The following is a 22,296-nucleotide window of genomic DNA, read 5'->3' as shown; positions in this document are numbered from 1 at the left end:
TAAACTTCATAGTTACACCTGGTAAAGCAGCAATGTTGATCGTTTTATTAAAGATGAAATCATTTAGACAGTTTTTAACTCTCAGTGATGCTGCAGTGTTGTTTGACCTGAAGCATACGGAGTTTAGGACCCAGATTTAAGAGCATCTTAGTCAGACAAATACGACAATAACCACGGCCGCTTGCATGTTCTGCAAAAAATGTGCTTTGTTGTGTATCTGACGGACAAACACCAAACCAGTTCCACATCACGGAAGTTGCACCATTTTTACAAACCAATTCTGGTTCATCTGTTTCACTCAACAATCGGCCATGTGCGTATGAAAACAAAGGCACTGCGCATGCGCGTTTTACTCATATTCTATCGCGATATTTCATTTTCCTATCGTTGCCTAACATTATACCGGTATTACCGTGAACGGTATAATATGGCCCAGCCCTATTAGCAAGTCTGACTTTTTGAATTGGAGCAGGTAAACAAAGACAGGGCCACGTTCAGCACTGTGAAGCATCTCCTCTGCTGTCATCAAAAAGCCTGGAAGCATCTCTGAGCAGATGTTGTCCTGCCCCTGTTACATGTACGCTTCTAGCTGCTCAGTCCGAGACCTCTGTCACAGTTCTGTTTCAGTCAAGTGTCTGTTTGGCCCCTGGACTCTTCTATGAATCCATGCTGCTGTTTTACCTTTATATACCTTTGAAATGTCTAAATCCTCCTTCAGCTGATCACTGCACAAATCAGACCCTGAGATGTAGCGTTTTACCTGATCCAGAGCCTGAAGTGGTCATGTCATAGATTAGGTCCTTCAGTGTTGTTCCCACAGTGATGAAAGGGTGGTCCATGGAGGGGTCTTCCTCATTAGGCACCCGATGGTGGTGGTGGGCCCCGGCTCCCCCGGCGCCCAGGCCTCTGTGGCTGTGGCAAACGTAGAACGCCAAAACCAGCAGCAAGCAGAGCACACATACAGGGCCAGCAATGACAGCAGCGAGGGCCACCGGCCCCAGAGGAGAAGGGGTCGCTGTGGGGCCTGCAAGACACAAAGAGTGTTGGTCAGAATACCTGCTGACCCAAAGCCTGGACCTGCGCTGGCCTGACTGCAGCCTGGAAGCATAAAGGTTAATGTGACGACGAGCCTCAAGTCCTCGTTCTGTGGATCTCAGAGTGCACGACACAGGTTTACGTGGATTCAGGACCTCAGTCATGCAGTGCGGTAGAAACACATCCCCACTGGATCGGGCTTTTTGAACCTGGTGTGCAGCTACGTGTAGCTTAGGTTTGTGTACTCAATCAGCTGGTTACACCTTCTCTTCACCAGCAGCGCCCATACTGACGTCATCATGATGGTAAAAACCATCACAACCGTGCACTTCACAGCAGCTTCACCAGCAGATGTGACCCCGCGAACGCATCATTAATCCCCCCCATCTATCTAACGATCTACCTGGTGCACTGCGCCGAGCGTGTTCGTCTGCTACCAGACAACAGCGGCGTTTTAGACCAGCGAGGGAATGAGAGTCGCTGCTGTTTGGATTTAGCGAGGAGGACGAACGAAATGTCATCATTAGAAAAACAGGAATTCTCACCTCTAACACAAAAGTACAAAAGTAGAAGTACTATGAAATACTATGTTCAGCCTCAGTTTGTTCAAGCTTAGCTGGGTAATGCACCTGAAACCCATCCGAGTCCACCTCGCACTACATCACTACAACACTTATTTTTGGGAAAGTCCAGACTTGAGCCAATGAAAGGCCAGTCGTGCTCTAAAGTCCTCCAATGAGGCTGATGTAAAACGATTCTGAAAAGACGAGTGGGCCTCACTCCCAGTTATCACAAACACACGAGTGCAGTTCTTGAAGCAGTTCTTTGGTTTAGGGCATAATTACTTTTTCACGTGATAGTTTTGCGTAGCTCGTTTCCACCTTAATAAATCAGCGTTTAATGAAAACTGCATTTTATATTTACTTGGGTTGTGTTTTTTTATTTATTTAAAAAAACATGCAAACAGTTTTTCTAAACTGCATGTCAGTGCAGTCACCCTCAGCTCCCTCTGCACCACAGCAGACCAGTACAGCACCAGTCCACTAAGTGCCCACTGCACTCATGAAAAAGACCCTCCTACTCTAACGCTCTCGCTCCACTTTGTTTTAACGACTGAGAAGCTTTTCCACCTGCAGTAGCGTAGTAGCTGTACTTTATAATTAAAGGAAGGCATGAAGAGGCAATATGGCTGGTGTCCTCTTACCAGTGGGGGTCACTGGCTCTTTGTTGCAGTAGTCTGTGGTACAGCACAGTGGGTAAATGCCACTGTCATCTTTGGTAGATGGGGCACAGATGAAGGGTCGGTCTCGTGGGATCAAGTCACGATTGTGCACACACTGGCGCTGCTCAATGGTCATCCGGCTGCCTGACTTTTGGATGGCTACAAAGCAGATACCGTCTGTCGTGCAGCTGGAGTTGGTGCTGCAGCGGTCACAGTAACACTGAAGGCCTGGAAGAGGAAAAAGGGGGGAGGATTAATTCACTTCAACTTTATTTATACAGCACAAAATCACAACAGCAGTCGCCTCAAGCTGCTTTATATTGTACAGTAGAGCCTACAATAAACCATACAGAGAACAATCATATGACCCCCTATGAGCACTTTGGCGACAGTGGGAAGGAAAAACTCCCTTTAAACAGGAAGAAACGTGCGGCAGAACCAGGCTCACATCTATGGGCAGTTAACCTAAGCCCCCTATCTGCATGTGTTTGGACCACGAGACCAGAGAACGCACGCAGACGGAGAGAGAACACGCCACATATGGATCATTTATTCATCAAAGACACAAACGCACCACAATAGCCCGATAGTGTCATCACATGATATTATACAGGAGCTGCCAACTCAGCTCTCGAGTGGGCAGTCACAATGAAGCAGTTCATTTCCATCTGTAGCTTCAGGCTGCGCTTCATCGTTTGGCCACCAGATGTCACCAAAGACAACTGTGTCGATAAGCTGTGAGTAATGAAGCTTTTTGAGCTTCAGAAAGCTTCACTGGGCCGTGACTAAGAAGCAGTCATTAAATGAGTATCTCATTCAGCTCTTTTACACTCAGCTTTATGTTGCACTACTCATCAGAGCTAACCAATATTAATATCAGTGCTGGAACATATGCACGGCTGAGGATGGTCATTTGCTGGTATTATGGCCCAAGTGGGTCTCAGTAGGCTGACAAATGCTGATAGCACAACACCTGCAACGAGTAACTCGTGACACATGATCAGGAAAACCTGAAGCAGCAATGCCATCAATGGTGACGAATGCTGACACTGCATAATTCACTCTGAAACTCCCATATTGGCTAATTTGTGATGGAGAACTTCCTCCACGTCTACAGAAGTGACGATATGTCAGTGTGGGCACTTCTACAGAAACCAACATTTCTAAGGAATGGGAGTTATGGGAACCAGCAGTGATCTGACGCAGAGACCTAAACTCTTCTGGGATGTGACGAAGACACACACACACACACACACACACACACACACACACACACACACACACACCCCTCCAGTTTTAACGATCTCTGCTGTTGGTTTACTGTAACTGACAGCTCACTGAATGAAGGGTTAATTAAGTGCAAGACTGAGGACGACATAAACGTTCGAACTTTCCTTGTCGACACACTCACAGAGCACTCCGTAGCCTAGCAACATGGCAGAATAACAAATCTGTACGGTCCAAACAGCAGGTTTTAATCAGTGGCTGCTTTCAGGGGGAAACGAGTGTGGGAGATTATCATGGCAAGCAAGGTGTGGATTCCTTGGTCCATTGTAGTTCCCTGTGGACCCACTGAGGGAGGTCATTTAAGTCGAGCAGCATCTTCACCAGCAGCTCCCACAGACAGAAGTCTTTTCCACACACACACCACAGACACGTGCCATAACACTGACAGCCACTCATGAACAGGTTTTTCTACACGATCTTACACAGCACGCCTCGCTCAGTTAAGCACCTGCTCCTAGAATGAAGCGCTGTCCATCAAACATTTCCACACTAAACACATCAGGACCAACTCAGGCTTCACCTTCACCTGGCTCCTGAGCCGCAGACAGGAATGCTGGTTTCATTTTACATGCTTACGTAGTGTGGTACGTCGCACACAGACACAAACGACTTCACAGAAACTACAAATGATTATTGTACAGTCAGTGACAGCTGCCTTCTTCACCAGGAGCGATCAATGCGTCTCACACAGCTCTGCTTGGTGTTTTCTTTCCAAATATTCCCTCCTTCCTTCCTGATTCTTCCCACTAGGACAACAGTCCCAGATGCACCCAAACATTTGTTTTGTTGTTGTTTTGGTTTTAAACACCATTTAAACACCAGCTCACTGTGTGTGTGTGTGTGTGTGTGTGTGTGTGTGTGTGTGTGTGTGTGTGTGTGTGTGTGTGTGTGTGTGTGTGTGTGTGTGTGTGTGTGTGTGTGTGTGTGCATGAACATTTACTGAAGTGGTTGTTATAAATGTTCCAACGGTGTGCATCATTCATACTGTAACACACCACGATACAGAAAACGAATAAAGTCATACAAGAAGTGATTACTGAGGTATTTTTAGTCACTGGTCTCATTCATTCATTGATGGTGTAGTTGTTCCACACACCACTGCTTTTGTTTTATTTGTGGTGACTTTAAACCTGCTACAGAGATTTCTTTATGTCCTCTCATGTAAATCCTCACAATTCCAGACTATGACTGTTTCTTTTATTGCCTCACTGCATCTCAAACAAAGCTGTGATTTTTGACCTGATATGAACCCGCTCATACAAACAGACCAATAGGAATGTGGCCTCCCAACAACACAAACAACACAAAGCACAGAGGTTCACTTTAATCTGCGTCAGCAAGCCACGCTTTCTGTTTCCACTCTGGTTTTTAAGCAGAAGTCTCCGAGTATGTGGCGCAGCAACATTTCCGTTGTTTTGTCTAGACGTGTGAGACACACCTGAGTAACAGAGTGTGTGTCTGCAGGGACAGACGAGCTGTGTGAGTCACTCTGCTGTCAGCTGGCTTTTATTTACAGCCACATCTCTGCTCTCGTCTGTGTGTGTGTGTGTGTGTGTGTGTGTGTGTGTGTGTGTGTGTGTGTGTGTGTGTGTGTGTGTGTGGTAAATCCAACTACACTGAAGTTAAAGTGTTTAAAAACAGCAGTAATAAGCACAAAGTATCAGCGCCAGCACCTCCATGAAAATAATAAGTGTGTGCATGTCCAGCTGTTTGCGTTTTCCACAGAAACCATCTCACTTTGGATTCTTGGGAACATTTGTCACCAAAGCCCGTTTACAGTTTTCCATGTTCTCCTTCTTTCCCAAACCCCGCTGGGAGGTCCTTTCAGCAGGGACATTACCATCCATCTGATTTCTTCAGCTAGTAGCTGTGCACAGCTGCACCAAATATTAAAGTGAATACATTAATATAGCATAACAGACGGTTCAAGTGGTAACCTGAGGAAAACCTGAAACAACCTGCAGTAGGGCTGTTCGATATAACCATATATATCGGATGACGATGTAAAAACATCTACCGTTTCATTTTACACTGTCGTTTGTTTCGCGGTGTCGCAAAATAAACTGTTTACGGCAATATTTTTCATGGTTCTGATGTCACTGTAGTGGCTGTATTAATGTCTTAAAGTTCTCTCTTTCTCTTATATTTAATACAACCACACTACAGACGGACAAGCGCCTGTTTTTATGCGTTGTCGTTAGCAACAACGACGGTAACACCATCGCGTGTCCGCTCGTTTATGTTCCACGTAAACCTTTCACAATAAAGCTCAAGATCCTGTTGAGACCTTTCAAAATAAACTGAATCACATGAAAAAGTATGCAGAGTATTGACGGATGAGAATTAAAAAAGAGCCGCCAGGTGCTAAAAAATAAACCTCAGACTCAAACGTTAGACGCTTTTCCTCGCAGCACGCTGTGTAATAAATACTCACAAAGGAAACGGCGCCGTTACAACTTGTGTCTAAAAATGTATCGTTTCATGCGTCGGTCGCTGTCGTTGCTTCGAGGCTCAAGCTTTACTGTGAAAAACTGTTACAGGATAAACAGTTTCGTGGCTCAAAAAAACAAACTATGAGAACACTTCTTCAGATCATATGTATCATATTTGACACGTACAGTGTTTTTGGGACTGTAACACCATCAGTGTGAACCTGACAAACCGAAATAAACTGCACAACACATTTAAACCAAGTAAAAGAAAACAGATAAGCAAATATGATACAAATTAAATGTCATATATGGAAATGTAAAAGTGATCTATTTACAAAAAATGAAACAAAAGAAGGTGAATGTTCTGGCAGTTATTTCCTGGTTCAGTCTGAGGTTAAAGGTGATAGAAAGAGCTCACACTGAGTGTCATGTTTGCATTTCACTGCTTTCTACTCTGGATGTCTGTTTATACTCAGCTGTAAGTATAAAAGGCTCCACTCTGCAACCTGTTTGTTTCTTTTCAGCTGTTGACTATAAACATTAGTTTGTGCTGATATTGCACTTTTCTGCATTTTAAATGTATTTTTAAATATTACTTTAAATACTTCGATTTAAAGTTCTGCTAAAAGTTTCAATGCAAAGATTAGCATCACTGCACTGCAGTGTGTTTTAGGCATACAGGTGTGACAGAACAGCTTTAGTGTTACAATGTTACAAAATGCAGCGAAACATTCAAACAGTTGTATCGATTATAAAATAGACTGTATCGGATTCATACCGCTGTGGGCAGATATCCAACCTTATGATATCAGCGTTGGACATAAAAAAGTGGTATGGTGCCATCTTTACTTTTAACCTCCTAAGTAAATGACAGGAAGTAGTCCAGGAGCCACAGATGACCTTTGAACTATTCCAAGCTCAGTTTTTGATCAAATATAACAAAAAGATTCTTAGCAGGTGGTGGGAGGGCCGATGTAACGACCAGCCTCTTTAATGAAGCGCTCAGCTCCAAACACAAGAACCTCAAGTTTGCTGGGACTCAGGATGAGGAGATGCAGTGCAGAGCAATGACAGGAAATCTCTTTACAACTGTTCAGTACATCACTCAGTGTAACATGTGCAAAGACACATGTGAGGGACTGCACATACGATAAGGGCATGTACAGGTAAGTATGATTGAAAAGATCTGAAAGCAGTGACCAGGATACCAAACCTATTGGGTAATCTGTCCTCACATGGACTCCCAGTCTGGAAGCAGTGGGTTGACTGGAACAGGCCCAGTGGCTGACAGAGTAACAGTCTAAATATTAAAGTGGTTCAATTCAATTTTATTTATACAGCGCCAAATCACAACAGTCGCCTCCTTTATATTGTAGATCGTACAATAATAGATTCAAAGGTTGAGTTGGTTGAGGAGAAGAGGGCACAGCTGGATGAAGGCTGGGCGTGATCCTTGGTGCGTGCCGGGCAGATGCTGAGTCAGGTTGACGGCGTTAGGCCTGGGGCGTGGCTGAACACAGTATTGCTTTCTACCCTGTATTACCAAAAGTATTCACTAACCCAACCAAATGACTGGATCCAGTTTTTCCCGTCACTTCCATGGCCACAGGTGTATAACATCCAGCACCTGGGCATGCAGACGCCTCTACAAACACCAGTGGATTCCAGCGTGGTGTCATGATGGGAAGGCGCTGCGTAGAGCAAGCAGGCCGGGATCCTAACTAATCCAGGAGTTTTAGCAGATGGACCTACGATATCAACGTGAAGATCCGAGGTGACCTTCTTGATTCATTGAATTCAAAAATGTTGCAGAAAACTTGACCTCTGACTGGGGCTGGGCCATATCATACCGTTCACGGTAATGCCAGTATAATGTTGGGCAATGATAAGAAAATGAAATATGGCGATAGAATATGGGTAAAACGCAGGTGTGCAGTGCTTTTGTTTTCATACGCACATGGTGGAAAAAGCATGGCGGCGACGGAGAACGAGAAGGGCGAAAGCGGATCGCTGAACGAAACGGATGAAGCAGAACTGGTTTGTAAAAATGCTGCAGCTTCAGTGGTGTGGAACTGGTTTAGCTTTTGTTTGTCAGACACACAACAAAGCAGTTTGTGCTGATCTATAGAGGTCGCGACCTCTGAACCAAAATATGTATAATACAAGTTAATATGTACCTTGAAACTTGGAGTCACTACATCACATAACACTTGAGTCTCAACAGTAGTTGATATCAAGTTACTCATTAAGCAGATATGATATTTTGGACGTGACGTTCAGCTCTGATAGAGCCTCGTGGACTCGTCAGCAGAGGATTTCCATTACAATGCACCTATGTGTGCACTCAGGCGGGGTCTCCAGCTGTCCATGTTGGTGTCTGAGCCTTAGTCAACACCTGGTCAGCTGGGTGCAGCCTGTGATCTCTGCTAGCATGTACAAATGATCAACGTTATAATACTTTAAATCAGTACGTGTGCAGGCAGGAGGTGTCGTTTCTCTTCTTAGGTCAATCGGTCATTACGTGGAGCTCACACTCGATTGAACACACAAGCTCTTGCTTTGTTTTGATCACAGACACACCCTACATGTTGCCCTACCCCCATCTTCATTTCATTCCCCTTCCTCAGAGGTACCTCTCAGCTCCCACAGTTATTTCCAAAGGTCACGGCCCTGCCCACTGCCACATCCACCCGGTCAGCTCCTTTATGTCCAGCCCTTTGTCCACGCCAGCTGTGATCTCTGTATGACTGAATGTGTGGATGCATGCATGCTGGGAAAGGGGCCCCGGGATCTGCCCCCTTTTACAAAGCAGATGAGAAACCTGCTCTGTGGATGGCTCTATTGTTTATGTGGAACACAAAGCTGAGCACTGGGCTATTCAAACACTATAACAGATGCAGCTCTCTGTCTGTGACACTAACTGCAGATCAAGCCCCATTTTTGGAAAGCATGGTGGAAGCCGAGGCATTAGCAGATCCCTACAGCCTGTGCTCCATCACACTGGAGGCAGACACTTCCTTATGCAAACGATGCATTTTTAAACACAACCTGCAACAACCACAGCACCCAGCTATCATATCAGAGAAGGCAACATAAAGCTGAGCCAGCTTCTTGTTCCCACAGTCTGCATGATTAAACAGAGAATCAATAGGTCGTACGTCTGTCTGAGGCCCTGCGCTCATAAATATTGAGCAGCCTATGCTAAAGAGCCAGCAGCCGGTCAGCTGCTCGCCTCACACTTTTCAGAAGGAAAAGGTGGAGCCTGTGATCAACAGTCTGCTAACCACGACTTCAACAGCTACACAGGATGAGACTGTTCTTGTTGCCATGCTTGGTGGACCCTCTCATTTTTATATAGGGCTGCACAATATAGCATTTCAGCATCAACACTGCATCACATTCATGCTGCAGCTTGTGAAACGTGCACATTTCTTTTAATTCTGTGAGTCTGGCAACCATGATGAACAAGGGCTCTGTGGGATTTGCTCTTTACCATAATGCTAATTATGAACCACGTCGTGACTCAGCCCCAATACAGTAGATCTATTTGTGGGGGGTGAGGAATGGGTGCACAAATTTCAAAGAAATAACTGAGCAATATCATCAGCTGTTCACCCTGCAGACAAACTGCAGCTCCACCACCCCGGAGACAAGAAGGCAACAGAAGTCCAGACCACAAGACCTCCTGTCACCAGCTGGAACACAGGCGAGCACAGGACAAGGCTCTCTGAGGAGCCGTCTCACTGACATGAAGCACCAGCACAGGAAGCACCAGCAGGAGTCACGTGGAGGGGGGTCCCGGCTACATCTGTCGAGATGGGGCCTGTTTGCAAAAGTGCTCTGATGTTGTCTAAGCTGTCGCTTCCTTGCACGATGTGATGTGACCGCCTCCCCACACACAGCCTTCATAGCCCCGCTGACCGTCTCACAGCTTATATCATCGGGTCTGATGAGTGTTTGTCCAAACTGTTAATCCTGAATTCAAACTAATAATAAAAATATTTAAGGAGGAAGGAAAGGGAGCGTGTTGGTGCTGTTCATAGATCCTGCAGACGATCTGTTTAGTTTTTGAACATCTGTATTCCAAAGTTTGGGAGTCTTTATGTGACAGTCTGACTTTTACTTTTACTTTAGTAATGATCAGCTCACCTCTAGCCAAGCCCAGGGTTTCCCAGCATCACACTGATCTACAGGTCACATACAGAAGGATCCTCGTCAGTGTCACAGATGTCATCAAATGTAATGACTGAACAGGAGTTCTTGGTGTGTGTGTGTGTGTGTGTGTGTGTGTGTGTGTGTGTGTGTGTGTGTGTGTGTGTGTGTGTGGTAGTATCCGAGCTTCCATCAGTGTTACAGAGACGCAGCCTCACATTAGAGTAGAGCAGACCATCATTTATACATTTTCTAAATCACCAAATGATTACATGAATATTCCCGACAATGCAAACCACAGCTGCACGTAACACACAGTGCTCATAAGAAAAACTCCTGTTGCACTTAAAACATGCTTTAAATAAAAAGCTCAGTGAAACAACAATATAAGGTGCTTCAGTCAGCTGCAGGCTTGGAGAGTAAAGGCTCAGCCTATAAACCAGCACTGTGCACCAGTCTCTGTTTGAACATCATATAATAATGTTTATGCTGTAAAACTGTTTGTAGAACAAAGGAATAAAGTTGTGTGGAAGTTAAACAGGTGATGTGAGCGAGCCCTCCCTCCAGCTGTTACAGTGTAAACAGTGATCACAGGCGCTGCTGATGGATGCTGGGAAATGTGTTTCACCTCCTTGGTCACAGCTCTGTGTCTTTACTTGTCACAGTGTGTGTAACAAACTCCTGCAAACGATGGAAACATCATCTTCACTGCTGTCATCGGGCTTTTTTGCTAAAAACAAAGACACGTTTCTACTGCAGTCACCGTGCTCGACCATGCTTCAGCTAACACACCCCACAGAGGGTCTATGATTTAAGGTAAATAATAGAGTTATTCAATGAGTCATTGGAGCACTAGCTCCCTCTCTGGTTAGGCAGAGACATTACAAGTTAAATACAAAAATCTAAACTCAACCTTAGATATCATGAAGTGGGGCACTGACAGATGATTACATCACTCTCACAGACAGTGAGTGAGTGAAAGTAGGCCCGGCTGAAGAGGCGGGGAGACCTGGAGCACTTTAATGGAGGCCACGACGGGCCGGCGTCTGAAGCCGCTGACTCACAGCTCAGACTGAAGCGTCTGCTCTGCTGCTCTGGCCCCGTCCTACATGACAACACACACTGTGTGAATCAATGAGTGTGTAGCACACAGAAGACACCACTTTACTTCCTCCCATGGTACAAAAATGAAGCCAAACTTTTCCTGTTTGTTGGAGCTGCCACGTTGTCTGCGCAGTCGTGACCTGAGGTGCAGTCACTGCGCAGCCGCTGGATACATTTATGTGGCGGTTTTCAAACGATTAGCTGATGGGTTAACTGTGACTCATGAAGGTAAATCCAACCACATCACTCTAATGACAAAGACTCACATGTGAACATGTTACAGTTCAATACCACACGTAACATCCCTCTGTGGCTCCTGTTCTTAACGTGGTGGCTGGATTAGATTAGGCACAAGCTTGTTGCTAGCTAGCGATGCTACACACCTATGTTACTGTCGTGCTCTAAGATTCGGCTCTCCTGAGTTCTTATCCCACCACAGACCGATGGCATCAGCTGCACACACACACACAAGCCCAGAGTCAGAATTATCTGGAAATTAAACCAGCGGTGCTTTCAGATTTTAACATCAGACTGAAGATGATCTGAAACTGAAGGTTCGATCCGGTCCACTCACAGAGCCCTCTACAGCCGGCTAACATGGACACTTTCAATAAAAACAGCAGCAGCAGGTTTCATAGACGTACAATTTATTCTTTATTTAACTACAGGACCCAGAGTCCACACTGTTATGCACAGATACATCCACCCCAGAGAAAAACTCAGACACCATTCCTGCATCCAGAGGTTTGGAGAAACTTCCTCCCTTTCCAGATGTTCTGCTGACCCACTGAGAGAGAACTCATTTCACAAAAAGACAACAACTATAAGTAACTGTAACGAGTCATTGGGGAACACAGACTGTTGGTTACAGCACAGAAACACTGTTGCTGTTTTAATTCTGGTTCTTTTACTTCCATCAGGTGTGTTACAACAAACCTGGAAAATGTCACTAATTTTACAGGCAGTGAGTGAAGAATACATTTTCTTCTTCTGCATTAAATCCTCCATTAATGACAGCTTACTGTCCTCACACATGTGCAGGCACACAAACATGCTGCTCTTTGCACTTATTTAATGATCAGCTCTACACATGATCTGAAAAGTCCAGCCTGCTGCTCTTAGATGAATAATAAACTGTACTGTAGTACTGTAACGGTAACGTTTTGACACAACCCATCTCAGCTGCAGGAACATCCCTCAGCTCAGAGTGATTCTTTAGTCAGGTTATACTCATTTATGTTCCAGTTTACTGCAGAACACCACGTGCTGTCAGTCCTGGTTAGGAACGGGAATCCAGAACCGGTTCTTGTAGAGAACCCAGCAGTAGTCCATAGGGCTGTGCGATAAGACCAAAATCTCATATCCCGACAGAAGACATTTATCGTCCCAACAACGATATATATTCTGTGAATCAGCTCGACTTGTGTGAAGTGTTTTCAGCTGGGCGTCGTGTACCTAGAGTTTTCTTTGTATTTACTACACGGCGTGCTGCGGGGGAAAGCCTGTTCTAAGGTTTATTTTTTAGCACCCGACGTTTTTGGGGTTTTTTTGCTTCTGGTCCGTAAACACTCTGCATACTATTTCACATAATTCAGTTTATTCTGAAAAATCTCAACAGGATCTTAGCTTTATTGTGAAAGGTTTATGTGGAAAGCAAACAAGCGGACGGCGGAGCCACGCGTCGTTGTTGCTAACGACAACGCATAAAAGCAGACGCTTGTCCGTCCGTAGTGTGGTTATATTAACCTCCTAGGACCTGGCGTCCACATATGTGGGTTGTCTAGACCAACATACTTAATGTTTCTGGGCCTGATATCCACTTACGAGGACGTTGAGTGGAACATGCATGCCGTGGAAGAGTTCGGTTGTTAGGAGGTTAAATATAAGACAAAGACAGAACTTTAAGAACCAGTGACCATCAAAACCATGAAAAATATTCCAGTAAACAGTTTGTTTTGCAACACCACGAAACAAACGATGGGGTAATATGAAACAATAGATGTTTTCATATCATCAGACGGTATATATCGTTATATCGAACAGTAGTCTAGCTGCTTAGAATCATTCGTCTGCCTGCCTATCCATCCCACTTGTTGGTTCTCGCACCCTCGCTACGGTCAGCTGACTTCAGTACATGTGTCGGAGGACGAGGGAAACAGCGGTGCAGTCCACAGCGTGGACATTGCACAAAAAAAGACGAGCGCGATGGTAAAGTGGAGACTGCTCCAGGCCAGAAACGAGTGCACGATGCTGTTAGCACAACTTCAGCATGGACAGCATGCTAACGCTAACCTAGCCAAGAACCGAGAGTGCTGTTAAAGCTGAGTGAACGCAGACTCCAGTCCAGCAGCCTGAACTTCAGCAAGATGAGCAGTCGGCTGCATCTTCACCCGTTTGTAGAGCACAGTCACTGTGTTGATCACTTTCCAAGTCTCTGCGTGCTCGTTTTCATCTGCTGCTGTGGGCTCGACAGAGAAAAACATCACGTGTGTGTCCTCATTAGGACAGGCACAAATGTGTTAGGGTGTGTGTAGGTTTAAATTGTTAAATGGCATTTTACAGAGTAACATCAAATGATGAGTGTGATGAGCCAACACTGATGACAACACAGAGGGAAACACCTCCAACCTCCAACATCTGCCCACAGAGCACGAAAGCCATTTGTACAAATGTGACGTCCTTAAAGCACACAGCGAGTTGCTTCTCTCTGCTGAAGCTGTAACAAATACATGTAAGTGTGTAAGATCAATGCCTGAATGTTACAATTAGGGCTGAACGATATATCGCATTTGCGATAATATCGCGACATGATCAAGTGCAATTTTCTAACCGCAAAGGCTGCGATTATACTCTGGACATGTCCAAATTCATGGGCTGCATCCTCCTGAGGCCGCATTTGTAGACCGATTACGTCACAGCGACGCGCCGAAGGCTGTCCAAATTACTACCATATCCCAGAATTCATAGCGCAGCCAAACTCCAGTTTCCAGCAATGGCGGCCGCTACTAAGTTTTAAAATTACTCATACTAATCTTTCTGGGTCACAAAATAAACTTTTAACATATTTTCAGGCGAGAAAGTAGCTGTGTAAACATCAAATATCTGCTCGGTTTATCAAGATATCCCATATTTGCAAAAGTGCTTCGACGTTTTCAGAGGCGTCTGCTACCCACCAGCTCGACAGCTAGCCGGGAGCTCGAGGGTTACTGATGCGGCCGAGAGCGGCACAACTCCCGGCACATCATTTTCAGATCACCGCGGAGTTTCGCTGCTCGGGTTAAACGTGATATATAAGTCACTTAGACAACCTAAAAATGTTATTGTTGGGCTTTTTTCAGTGTTTTGTTTGTTCGTGAGTAAATCGGTTTGGCTGAGATTAAAGTTATTAGATTAGATAAAATAAAACTTTATTAATCCCCCGGGTGGGTTCCTCCTTGGTTTTCACACAGCTGACTAAACGTCAAACAGAAAACTTATTAAACAGAAGTATGAGACAGTCGAGAATTTACACCAGTGTCTGGTTATATTTTAGATAGCAAGAAGCAGACGGCCGAGTTTATTAAACTCCACCGAGACAGCGGTGACGCTAATCAGAACTAGCCTTCTGATTAGCTAATCAGAAGGCTAGTTCTGATTAGCTAAGTTCCTGGGAGTCCACATCTCCGAGGATCTCACCTGGACGACCAACTGCTCCAAGCTGGTCAAGAAGGCTCACCAGCGCCTCTTCTTCTTGAGGACTCTGAGGAAGAACCACCTGTCCTCAGACATCCTGTTGAACTTCTATCGCTGCACCATCGAGAGCATCCTGACCAACTGTATAACAGTCTGGTACGGGAACTGCTCTGCCTCGGACCGGAAGGCGTTGCAGAGGGTCGTGAAAACTGCCCAGCGCATCGCCGGAGCACCACTTCCTGCCATAAAAGACATCTACAGGAAGCGGTGTCTGAAAAGGGCTGGGAAAATCATCAAAGACCCCAGTCACCCATCACATGGACTCTTCACCCTCCTGCCCTCTGGGAGGCGCCACAGGAGCCTCCGGACTAAGACCACCAGGTACCGGAACAGCTTCTTCCCCACAGCTGTCAGACTCCTGAACTCTGCCTCCTGACATCTGACCCACGTTAACTCATGGACTGAACATACACACACCCACAATGGACAACTGTACCCTCAAACACACAATAATAACATGGACTGAACCACCACTCACAACCACTAGCACTTTATATAGCCTCTGTAGAAACTATCTACACCCTCACTTATCTTAACTGCACTACTGTATAGCTCTGTGTAAATAATCATTCTGTACATACGATAATTTTTAACCCTACAACTGTTTACAACTTGCATAGTTCCCATTTCTGTATAGCTGTATATCTCAGATTCTGTAAAGTTATTTATTTCATATTCTGTATAGTTTTTCATATTTATATCCTGTTCATATCCTGTACATAGCTTGTACTCACTACAGCCTGTACATACTTATAGTTATAGAATATTCACAACATACTTCATACCGTGTACATTATAACATACCGTAATAGACCCATTTCTGTAATATACTCACATATCTATATTATTGCTAATATATATTGTAATATATCTATATCACTAAAGCACTTCTGGATGGATGCAAACTGCATTTCGTTGCCCTGTACCTGTGCATGTGCAATGACAATAAAGTTGAATTCTATTCTATTCTATTCTAATCAGAAGGCTAGTTCTGATTAGCTAATCAGAAGGCTAGTTCTGATTAGCTAATCAGAAGGCTAGTTCTGAGATTAGCTAATCAGAACTAGCCTTCTGATTCAGAAGGCTAGTTCTGATTAGCTAATCAGAAGGCTAGTTCTGATTAGCTAATCAGAAGGCTAGTTCTGATTAGCTAATCAGAACTAGCCTTCTGAATCAGAAGGCTAGACCGTCCAATTTCACGCCTTTAAATTTTAAAGGCGTGTTTGTGTGTGTGTTTATACAATTGCTATTATGTTTGCACTTTATGTGTAATGTTACTGACTGCAGAGATCAGTAAGATGTGTGTATTTTTTATTTATTAGTTTTATTTATTTAATATTATTTTTTAATTGAATGACTGTCTAGTAGTTCACAGATGTTGAAAAACTGAGTGTGGTAAAGCCACTGATTTTGTTTATGTATATTTCTGCAATCTGCACATTGTACTGACTTTCATTTTAATGTTTACACCAGGGTTCCTTGTCAGCACTTTATGCTCAGATGTTTGTAAGCTAAAAATAAACTATTGTGTATGTTCAAATATACTGTTGTGATTGAAGAAGTTAAATAAAAATGTCAGTCATCAATTCATGCATCACCTCATGTCATCATAACAGAGGTCTGTCTTCCAGGAAAGAACAGTTTAAAATTAATGTAATATAGTATTGGCCATACTATATGATGTATTGCTTGTCTTTGTTTAATAATACAGAAGACAAAGACCTTAAAAAATAATCGCATATCGCATCGCAATCGCAATATTGGGGCAAAAAAAAAATCGCAATTAGATTATTTTCCATAATCGTTCAGCCCTAGTTACAATGTGCTATTACAACTGAAGGCACTGCGCACGTTCGTGCACAGTAACAGTGACTGGGATTAAGGCTGGATGAATATATCGACCTTCGACGACAGGCTGAGCCTTTCGCCCATCGCTCTCACACCAGCGATTTATTTATCTGCCCACAAGTACGTTTGCTAATAATGTTGGTGGAAGCTAAGAGAACGAGTCAATGCAAAAAAATAATAGAGCTGTATTAACGGCACAGCGATTCAGTTACTGAAACTCAGAGCAGAACGACCGGCAGCAGCCTGCGTTCAGAAACAAAAACATTGAATTTTAATTAAAAACTACAATGATGGGAAACAAAGAGACACTGGCTTTGTTTTTCCACTCTAAACCTGTTTATCTGTCTCACACACTCCACCAAACAACAGACACAAATGTCAACACAAAGCAAGTAAAAATCTAAATGTCTCACCCAGCGAACATTAATAAATCTCAGACGTAACGTTAAGTCTTTTACCTCAAATAAACGAATAATCCAAACAGCAGCTGCATTAATACTGAAACAAGCAAAAGGTCAAATATCCCCTCCAAACAAAACGTGTAAATCAGTCTGTGCATGATTACAAGGCTCCGCCCATCAAAATGTCACCTATCATCGTTCACTGGACTGACGATTGTCCACTGGAAAGAAATGTACGTATCGCCCAACCTTAACTGGGCTGCTCGAGACCTGACTGTAGATAACGTCAGGGTCAGCTGCTCCACACAGGCTGTTTATGACGTGAACCAGCTTACAGACAGAAACAGCTGCCAACACTCAGACGGTGCTTACTATTAGTTTATCACATCATCACCATCATTTGCCTCACACAGTAAACACTGAATCACAGCATAGAAAATGATGTTCTTATATTTGCTGTGTTCCCGTGTAACTCCGCCCCTCCTCCCTGACTGATGCAAAATTCCCTCCAATCATCACACTGAACTGTACTGAAGTAAAAAGGACTTTACTAATGCACGACCTTTATCGGTTAATATTCATCCTAATCTGGAGCTGAGATATTGACCTGAACAATAAGTGGCTTTTATCCCAGCAGTGTGATGTTGAGCGTCAGGTCCTGGCATGAAATGATTACAGCACAGCATCTTCTCCTCTACACTCACACAGGATGGTAAAGAGTGTCCTCTGCTAAAGGAGGCAGCGAGGCTCCTTTCCTTAGTATCTGGAGAACTGGAAAAGCTCGCATTGTGACCACCACACAGACACGTCCAGGTCACGTCTCTTGCAAAGTGGGCACAGACTCACAGACATGCTGACGCACAAAAACACACAGATACAATAGTGTCTGAACTCTTTTGGCTCCCAGAGTCTGACGGAGTCTGTTTAGACTCCATGCAGAGCTTACTTTATTTGACTGGAGTTGAGATTATTTACTTTTGCATTTAACAGAATGTTTTCTTTAAACAAATCAAACTTTAGTAAGCAAAGGAAATACAAACTGTTGTTGACAGACGTGTGCAGTTAAACTTAAAAACACTTTTCTCTTCTTACTGCTCATTAATAATCGATCACTACAGTAACCAGCAGCTTCAGCCCTAACATCATACGCTAGACTGAAGCTTTCCCTCAGAAACACGGGCAGCAGCCTCTCCGTCAGTGACCGAGGGTTATTCATCAACACGTTGTTGCCAGCGGCTGCTCGTGTGGCTACGACCACTCAAATTAGTTGTGGTTCTTTAAGCAAGGACAACGGCTGTCTGGGGTCACCCACATGCCTGGCATTCCTCCACTGCTAGTCCCGATGGTGGGAGAACACGGTGCACGGAAAAACCTCCACAACAATAACATGTTGTATAAACACCCAACAGTGACGCATGAGCAACACAACCAGACGCAAAAAACAGCAACTGACCGTCTGTGTCGATTTTTACTGTTCTAACAAAAACATCTGTTCAACCCTCCATCAAAGAGGAAGCAGAGCGTCCACTGGTGGAACAAAATCCCATTACCACTGGGTCACTAACAAACAGCCCGTCCTGGCTCTTATTGCAGGATTCATCAAACAGCATTGAGGCTCTCCTCTCATTCAGCAAACACAGCAGCAGGGCTGCCACAGACCATTATTGTGATAGTCGACTAATCAGATCATCATCCATTAGATGTAAACCTACAGCTTATTGCACCAGCAGCATCTGCTCTTATATAACTGTCATTAGCTTACAGCTTGAAGTGTTTCAGGTGCTAACTACAAATAAAGACAAGATGATAGTTTATTAAAGTTTAATGAAGTTTGCAGATTGTTTCGGTGAAGTTTAATAAACTCCTTGCTATCTAAAATATAACAGGACACCGGAGTAAACTCTCGACCGTCTCACACTTCTGTTTAATCAGCTGTCTGCTTGATGTTTATTCAGCTGTGTAAAAACTATAACTTTAATCTCAGCCAAACCGATTTACTCAGCAACAAATAAAACACTGAAAAAAGCCAAACAATAACATTTTAAGTTATCTAAGTGACTCATATATCATGTTTAACCTCAGTAGCGAAAGACAGCGGTGGGTTTGAAAATGATGTGCTGGGAGTCCGCTGTTCTCGCCGGCTCCACTGAGCCCTCTAGCTGGTGGGGAACAGCTGAAAACATCGGCGCACTTTTGCAAACACGGTGTCTTAATAAACCGAGCAGATGTTTGAGGTTTCCACAGCTACATTCTCCCCTGAAAATATGTTAAACGTTTATTTTGTGACCCAGAAAGAGTAATAAGAGTAATATTAACACTAAGTAGCTGCCGCCATTGTTGGATACTGGAATTGGCTGGGCCGCGCTATGAATTCTGGGATATGGTGGGCCACGAAGGACACACCCGACCCATCCTTCAAATCTGGGGAAATGAAGAACGCATTTTTCGGCCGCGTTTGGGGGAGTCTTTGAATTTGGACAGGCTTCAGAAGCCTGTCTTAAATCCTACTACTTATTCCTGCATCTTTCTGGATCTTACACAGCTTCAAACGACGCGTCGACTATTAAATCAGTCGTCAATGTAATCGTGACTAGTCGACCAATCGTGGCAGCCCTAACAGCAACAAACATCATAATCGATTCAAAGTTAGCTTCCTACCACACTGTAACCATGTGACATCGTGGCCTAACCCTAACACTATTCAATAATTACTTGAACGTCACCCACCCTCGTCTACTCTACTGAGCGTCCACTCTTCTAGCAAAACTTCAACATTAGGAAACAAAACAACAGCTCTTGAATGGCACTGCTTCTCTGAGGTTCGTGCACCATTTCCAGCTCATCTGCTGCATTTATACATTTGCAAACATGCGTATACTTTGAATTCTGTATGTAGTACTGTGTACGTGGGCTAGTCTGCAGGAGATCGGTTTCTACGTCTCAAGATATGTCACGATTTTCATTACTTACTGTGCTAAAAATGGAGGAGGAAAATGGGAGGGAAGAAGGAAGGGGGGGAAGTGACAGAGCACCACCTCGTGCCCGTTAGGGTGGAGGATGATGAGTACTAGTGACACCATCCAATTTAGCTTGCTGCCTGTGCTCAGCTGTGTGCGGATGCTGCTGAAGCAGGAGTGGGAGCTGCATGGGTGTGGTGCTGAACAGCAACGTGGCACAGAGGTGGCAGTGAAGATGCTTTCATGCAGTCTACACTGTAATCCACAGCCACTCGTGGTCCAATTAAAATCAGACTTGCGTTAATGTGAGGATAACAAAAGAAAGAAGGACTGATGATGCTCCAAACGTGCAACATGACAAGCCTCCCGCTGAACAAAGAGCAGAAGTGCCTCCCCTTTGTTTGTGTCCCTGAGCCAACATATCATGAGTATATGAGGACCCCACGGGGGGCTTTAATGACCTCAGCTGAAATCACGCTTCCCCACTCATCACGAGCCTCTCTGTATACACAAAGGAATGTCACACAATGAAGCGCAAAGAACACAGATGCAGGTGAAGGCTGTACCTTTAAGAAAACCCTTCACCTGTAAGAGTCACGCGATGGTTTTAGCGACCACGATGTTTTTTTCATGAAAAACGAATAAAAATCTGGGCTCAACACTCGCGAGCACGAGCAGCAGTGCACGAGCAGCAGTGCACGCGCCTGCCCTCGTCACTAACCGTGCTGGCTACTTCAAAGCTGCGTTTCCTTAAACACTTCCACTGTAGCCGACTACGCTGCTGCAAACATGCGGCGGAACGATGCAGCTCTGGCATTTACGCAGCAGCGACTTCAGCATTTATTTACACGAGTTCTTGTTGAAAGTTACAGTCTGACAGAAGCTAACGGGCTAGCGTCTGCTCGTCAGGCAGAAAACTACTGAAGTCAACCAGCAAGTTACTCTTTAAGCATTTATCCACGTAGAATAACGGAGTTATTTATCAGACTCACATCAAAGATTAGTAATGCTCCTCAAGATGAGTCCCGACCAGAACACTAACAACGCGTTTGAGATGGTAAATACAGATATTTACATAAATCCCAGCAGGAAAAAATGCTTCTTCCCAATTTCAATTAATGTTTGACAAAAAGCAAACAGCCGTCCGTGATGCGGCCAACTTTCTATCAGCCACACTCGGACTGTTCCTTCAGACGGTCCCGTGCTGGTCCAAAGCAGGGTCGGAACGGGTGACCAAAACCGAGCTTAGCACGCTGAACCGTCTCAGCGCCGTGTGACTTGTTGCTGCCTTATCCTTTCCCCCCAGACTATAAACATTCATCAGGCAGACAGCCGCAGACCCTACGCCATTTTAGTTAGACACAACCCGCTTCTTGGGGGTTCTTGAACAAAGAGCACTTCTAAGGGAAGCGAGTCGAACCAAGAGTGCAAGTTTCGACAAATACACGAAAACACACGCACATCTACTGTGTTCATTTCAGATCACTTACCATTATTTTCTTGTATCCTTGTCCCAAAAAGAAGGACGACCACAAAAAGCCGTACTGCACCCATCGTGGCTGCGAACCAGACTGCCACTCGACTGCTAACTTCTCCCTGCGCAGAAGAAGACGGCCGCTGATAGGCTGACGGAGCAACGAGCCCGCCTGGCCGGGACCTGCTCAGGAGTAGAGCGCGCTGATTGGCCAATGAACGTACGACACCCCGCCCACTAGAGCAACTGTAACGCGCCTGTAAACAAACCGTGTTCACTGCATTAACAAAGAATGTTATAATTCAGTTACATTTATATTACTTCAGTACTGCACCGTGTTCGTATATTTCTAATAGAAACCAAACCATTCTTAGAGAATAGAATAATAAAGTCTTACAAAGGTGATATGTGCTTTTCTTTACACTCATTTCTCAGAGTTTTTATCTGATTTAGTGCAGACAAAATAATTATTGTGGGTGACTTTAACATTCAGAAAGAACATGTCACCAGCTGCTCTGTTAATATTAGCAGCAAACTCAAATAGCAACCAAACGGGTTTGGACAAAGACTCTGTCGAAGAGAGCCAGCGATGAATAATTCCAAAAAATGTTATTGCAGATTTGTGTATTAACACATAGTGAGTGAAGAAGAA

The 22,296-nt window shown here is 44.4% G+C and overlaps 1 protein-coding gene across 1 annotated transcript in view; it reads right to left on the bottom strand.

Annotated features, from left to right (window-relative positions):
* Window positions 1-21,779, bottom strand: part of tgfbr1b (transforming growth factor, beta receptor 1 b) — a 33,457-nt gene extending 11,678 nt beyond the window's left edge. Inside the window, exons 1-3 of the mRNA XM_026179524.1 lie at window positions 21,661-21,779; window positions 2,240-2,485; window positions 761-1,024 (exon numbers count right to left, since the gene is read on the bottom strand). Of these exons, the coding sequence (XP_026035309.1) occupies window positions 761-1,024; window positions 2,240-2,485; window positions 21,661-21,724 (574 nt within the window). The 5' untranslated portion in view covers window positions 21,725-21,779. The remainder of the gene's footprint in view (window positions 1-760; window positions 1,025-2,239; window positions 2,486-21,660) is intronic.
* Between the last annotated feature and the right edge of the window lie 517 nt (window positions 21,780-22,296).

Source organism: Astatotilapia calliptera, chromosome 9 (assembly GCF_900246225.1).
Source record: "Astatotilapia calliptera chromosome 9, fAstCal1.2, whole genome shotgun sequence".
Classification (NCBI taxonomy): Eukaryota; Metazoa; Chordata; class Actinopteri; order Cichliformes; family Cichlidae; genus Astatotilapia; species Astatotilapia calliptera.
This window is presented reverse-complemented; position numbering and strand designations above follow the sequence as displayed.